The 5,575-nt window shown below is 47.2% G+C and overlaps 1 protein-coding gene across 1 annotated transcript in view; it reads left to right on the top strand.

Moving 5' to 3' along the window:
* The first annotated feature begins 3,094 nt into the window (after nucleotides 1-3,094).
* The window catches only part of ANKFY1 (ankyrin repeat and FYVE domain containing 1), a 34,135-nt gene continuing 31,654 nt past the window's right edge, over nucleotides 3,095-5,575 (top strand). Inside the window, exon 1 of the mRNA XM_068656191.1 lies at nucleotides 3,095-3,251. Coding sequence (XP_068512292.1) covers nucleotides 3,242-3,251 — 10 coding nt within the window. The 5' untranslated portion in view covers nucleotides 3,095-3,241. The remainder of the gene's footprint in view (nucleotides 3,252-5,575) is intronic.

Raw genomic sequence — 5,575 nt, 5'->3', positions numbered from 1 at the left:
TGTGTCAAACTGGCTGTCTTCAGTATCTAAATAGGAAGGGGGAGCTGCAGTTGGAGTGCAGATTACCTGAACATCTTCAGCAACCTGACATAAGCAAACTTTTATTTAACTTGACATACTGTTTTTAATCTTGAAATTAAAAACAGACAAACAAAACTTTTCCAGTTGGAACCATCCTTGTCCCTCCAGTGAGCAAATATTAATCTCAGAGTATCTGATACTGGAGTTTCTTAAGCATGCCTGAAACACATTTCTACCAAAGAAACTTTACAGAAGATTTTACAACTACCTGACTGTTCTCTGCTCTGTCACAGGTTTGTTTTATCACAGCTTTTAACAGCAGAGTAACTTACTAATAAATAAAGAGTTCAGTGTTAAGAATTATCTTGTAAGAAGCATTCAATACTAATCTGCTAGCTGTGGCTGGATTTCATTTCAGGTTGCACCATGCATATACTAAAAGGCATAGCTGCAGGTTTCTTGTGGGGAGGGTTGAGGTGGGAAAAAGGAGATGGTTAACAGTGGCAAGATAGGGTATGGGACAAAAAAAGCCATTTAAGTATAATAATTAAGACTTAGAAGTGGAGACACTACTTCCTCCTACAGGTATTTTAGATAAACAGATGTTTAATGTTCATATTTACGTATTTGCTAACAAAGTATTTTGAGAAACCATTATTTATATTTGCTGTCACTTATAGTTGAATATAAGGAATATAGTTGGATAGCTTCCTCAAACATAGAGAGGAATGTGCACAGTATTTCAGGTCTATTAGTGCTCAGACACAATTGCCAATTCTAGTCCCCTTTTGAATGCTTGTCTAAAACTGTCTGGGAGGAAGTTTCTTGCCTACCAGCTGGCTACCCTTTCTCAGTTACTAAAGAGTTAGAACTATGCAGGATCCCAGCAGCATGGTGCTATTCTTTCCATGAACAAAGTATTGGAAGAAGCTGCTGCTCCTGAATCAAGTAGTAGAGGACTACTTCACTGGCTGCCCTTCTACCTTTCCATAGTATATCTAAAGAGTTGGCAGTAATGCAAGATAATTGTTACATGCTGCTTCCATCGAGATGAGTGTTCCATGCTTTGTCTTGCTGAGAAACATGCATAGTTCAGAATTGATTCATCTGTAGACTTCACAAAATAGTTCAAAGCTTTTGTTTTTCTCATTTCTTCTCTAGAAGAGCTACTAGTGTCTTCCTTTTAGGGAAGGCCTGGAAATGTTAGTCTTGCACCAGTTGTATGGAAGAACTGTTCATTCCATAGCAGGGTTGCTTCTCTTGTAAATTATTTGAATACAAAAGCACTCGTGTTCGGCTTAACCAAGATGGTTTGTGATTCTGCACAGCCCAGACATTCCAAAGGAAGGAGTGCTCATATGAGATACTGTTAAGAGGTGCAAGGTGCAGATGTTGTTGATGATCAGTGACTTAATGAAAGAGGCATATAAGATATTGGGGGCTGAGTGTCTAGTTTGTAGAAAGCTTCTGACAGGCACAGGAGGAACCTATTCAACTTTTCTGTGATTACAGTTGGTTTTTTCTTCCTGGCCCACACATCAAGGGGATCTGGCTACGATGCTGATAGATAGGACCAGAAATTTCTGACTTAGCTCAAGATATGAACACCATTGAAGAGATGCAGCATGTGCAAGTAGTACCAGAATACTTGTTGAGCAATCAAGTAAACAGGCATTTTAAATCATTTTCACTTGTACCAAGATCTTGCATTTAGTTTGATTTATGTAGACAATCAGAGTACTGGATGATTAATTAATCTTTTCTTAGCTCTCTGGAGACTTGGCTGAGGTTTTGTTCTGTTTTTTATTCCCAACACACAGTGGCTTGCTTTCCAGATAATACTGCATCGCTGGGGGAGGGGGTAGGAAAAGCATGGAATTTTAATAAATATCAAAGTATTATGGCCATCCTAGTTCTTTTTTATCTCTCTCCATGCTGTCCCTTGTGCATCAGAGAAGACCTCTGTAAAAATCCGGCTGTTAAGCTGTTACTCTAAAATTCTTTCCTGCTGCTGTGATGCCTGGAAGATGCTTACTGAAACTAGAAGATCAATAAACATAGAATGTTAATTCTGGAGTGAGTGTAAGTGCATTTGTTAGAGTCACTTTTATTTGTAGGCTGCTGGGGGATGGACTTTTTATTGCATCTGTACCATCTGGTGCACGGTTGTTGGTATGGTGCCACCACAATGCAAACGGCAGCACTACAGCTCATAGCTTCTGAGTATCTTCAGAAGTACGCACTAGTGATTTCAAACTGAAACAGAAGGTGCTTGGGTTTTAAAGAGAGTTTGTTATAAGGCTGCTTTCTGCCCTGTCAAATCCTTAACAAAAGACATGACTGTTGATTCTCCAGATGCAAAGTACAGCAGAAGTTTGACACCTGAGCTCTGTTACAAAGAAATTGAACCAAGACTAAAGCTCATCAGGCACTGACTGCTTCCTCACAGATGATTAATAGCACCCACAGACAGTGATTTACGGTGGCTGTGTCTGTATTTGTCACTGAGCTGTGAAAAATGAGGTGGGGCACGTTTCGTGAGTTGTCCAGAAACCCCACCAGGTCTGCGGCTCTCCTGCGGCCAATTCTACTTGCGCTGCTTTGTCCAACATGGGCAGAAAGCTAAGACAGGAGGCAGAGGGACTATCAACCATTGCTTAATGAAGTCAGGAGAAAATGATGCAATTGTAAAATGATACTGTGATAAAATATTTACTTGAAAATGGCTCTTCGGAGCAAACCAAAACATTGCTGCTAGGTCAGGCATATGAAAGGTGGTGAATATGCATGGAGCCTGGTGGTGTTTCTGTTCTGTTGGGGCAGGGAAGCTAAGGAGCACTGGGAGCAGCTGAGGGTGAGCTACCTCGCACAGCAGCTTTAACCCAAGGATCTCGCTGCTGCTCTCTGCCCGTCTCGGTCCCAACCCCACTTCACACCCGCCGGGCACAGATCCAGCAGCTGAAGCGAAACTGAAGTGAAAACCACGTGCAGGAGCTGAAGTAGCGATGATTTAAGGGGCAGCCAAAGGCACCCATCGGCTCCAAACCAGCCCGACCCTTTTCCCTAACAGCACCCACCCGCTGCTCGGGGGGGTGCGCCGAGCCCTCAGGCACCTCAGCGCCCCGAGGCGGGAGGCGCCCGCGCTGCTCTCGCGAGAACTCCCTTCCGCCCCGCCGGCCGAGCGCGGCGCTCTCGCGAGAGCTGCGGCCGCGGACCCAAGATGGCGGAAGGTGAGGGGGGGAGCCCGGGCGGGGCCGCGGCCGCCGGGTGCAGCGGCAGCGCCGCCGGCTGGGGAGGCTCCAGGGGGGCACCGGGGGCGGCCCCCATGTGGGGCCGGCTGGGCCCTGCCCGCCGAGGCCGGTCTGGGATCGGCTGAGGCGAGCAGACCCCGAGGTGGACGTGAAATGGCGGGGGGGGGGCGCCCCGGCTGCCGGCACCCCCTCAGGGAGCGCCCCGCGGGCCGGGGGTGGTTCGGGAAGGAGCTTGTGGTGCGGGAGCCCTCAGGGGCCTGCTGTGGGGCGGGGGGCCGGGAGGGGCGGGGAGGGGGTCCCTCAGTGTGAGGCAGGGACCTGCTGGCCACTGCTGCTGCCAGGCCTCCTGGTGCTGGGCTCGGCTTGGAGCTGTGACCCCTGCAGAACGCCCCAGCTGCTTTGTGCAGCGCACAGGTTGTCAGTGACCCCCTTCCGTGATGAACTGAGGTAATGGGGTTGGAAAAGCGCTGGGATGTCTAAAGTCCTTTTCCTTAACATGAGGCAGAAGCTTCCTCTTTTCCTTCTTGGAGGAAACTGAATCAGCAAACTGAGCTTAAAGTCCCAACTTACAGGCATGGTAGAAGCTCCCACTTCCAGTCTTAACAGCACTGCCTTCAAGTCCTAAACTCCAGTGATCAGACTGGTAGAACTTCAGAAGTGCTTGTTAAAGGTTAACCACTACACGCTGATCTGGTGTGCATCAGCTGGGAAGATGCTGTGCTCAAGCTTGCTTAATAAATCCTTAGAGCAACATCTTAACTTGTAGTTACCTGACTAGCTTATTGAGCTTGCCTTGAAACCTCAGGGGCCCACCACCTCTGATGTCAAGGACATCAGCAGGTGATAAAAGTTCCTCACCAAGACCCTCAAAGATGTGGTCTGGGATCCTGCTCTGGCAAAAGACCCTGTGGCTGAGGCAGGCCCTGTTTCAGCCATACACACTTCTCAAAGATTTCTCCCTAGCAGTTCCCTGAGATTTCAGCTGAAGAAAGCACACTATCATTTGAGAGAGCCTGTGCAAACAGGAGTAGTGAGCTGGAGTTCTAGCTCTCCTCACTCACTTTGTTATGAGACCTGTGTGGAGGGACTCCTCCCTTCAAATAAAGTGCTTACCTTCAGCAGTGCTTTTTCATAATTATAAACTGATGATACTGGAGAGTCAAATCAGAAATGAAGGTTTATTAACGAAGGGAGGTTGTCAGATTGTGGTCATCTGCCCAGAAGCAGGCAGAATGCTTTTTCTTGGGGAGGTGTTCTCCCTGTGCACGGAAATCTTTAATTAGATTTATTGCAATTAATAGCTACAAATTACTCGAAGTTCATAAAAGTGAGTGCAGAGCTTGCTTTTGGAGCTTCTGTAAGAGTTGTGTCCCACTAATGTCAGAGGATACTAGGGACATGCAGGCAGGGGTAAAAACTGTTGGAGTAATGCTTGAGTCTAGAGCAGCAGGAAGCATGCTGCGGTATTTTTGGAATGGTCATCAGGGTAAAGATTGTAAGTGGACAGAACTGAGGGGGAACAAGGAAGCCGTGATTTGGACAGCTGCGGGGAGGAGGTGGGTCAAAGTGGAGCGCTGGCTGATAGACCTGACTTTGGGAAAGAAAATGTGTTTTTCTGTAATATTTCCCAGAGATGCTCACTTCAGAAATAAAGAGCTTATCTGTGCTGCTCTGGAAGGGTGGGATGGACAGCACCATGGCTTCCACCAGGCCCTCCCTCTGGTTTTGGGTACATGCTATCTGCTACCCTGCTGCCTATTGCCTTCTTTCTTATCTCTTTGGATTCAGCTGACAAATCGCTCTCGAGACTTCTGTACCTTCTGCTGTAAGAAAACTCCCCGAGTCTCTCTGAAGTCTGTGATAAGGACCTGAAACTTCTGCCAGTTCATGAGATCCTAGCGCATCTGCCAGGAATGTGTTAACAAACGCTGCTTTTATTTTCTCGTCTAGCCATCTGTTAACTCTACACCTAGAGTATGAGCTCCGAAAAGGAGTCGCTCTGTGTACACCTCTCTGCCAAACCCAGCCATCCTGGTCGTGTGAGCACCGGGTTTGTGTTTAGCCAGAGACCTCCCTGCAAGTACGGCTGTCTTTTCAGGGCCTTGATCCAAGGCTGTTTGTTAATGTGCAGTTACTGCACACATAGGAGCCTGCATCTGTGCTTGGGAGACAGCCAGAGAAATGTCCATACTTAACGTGGACTGGCAATAAATGCACTGTATCAAAGTGACTGTCAGCTTGGAGATGCAGTGGTCATTTTACATTGATTTTTAAGTGCTGACCTCCCCTGAGATTTGAGGACT

Source organism: Anas acuta, chromosome 19 (genome assembly GCF_963932015.1).
Source record: "Anas acuta chromosome 19, bAnaAcu1.1, whole genome shotgun sequence".
Classification (NCBI taxonomy): Eukaryota; Metazoa; Chordata; class Aves; order Anseriformes; family Anatidae; genus Anas; species Anas acuta.
This window is presented reverse-complemented; position numbering and strand designations above follow the sequence as displayed.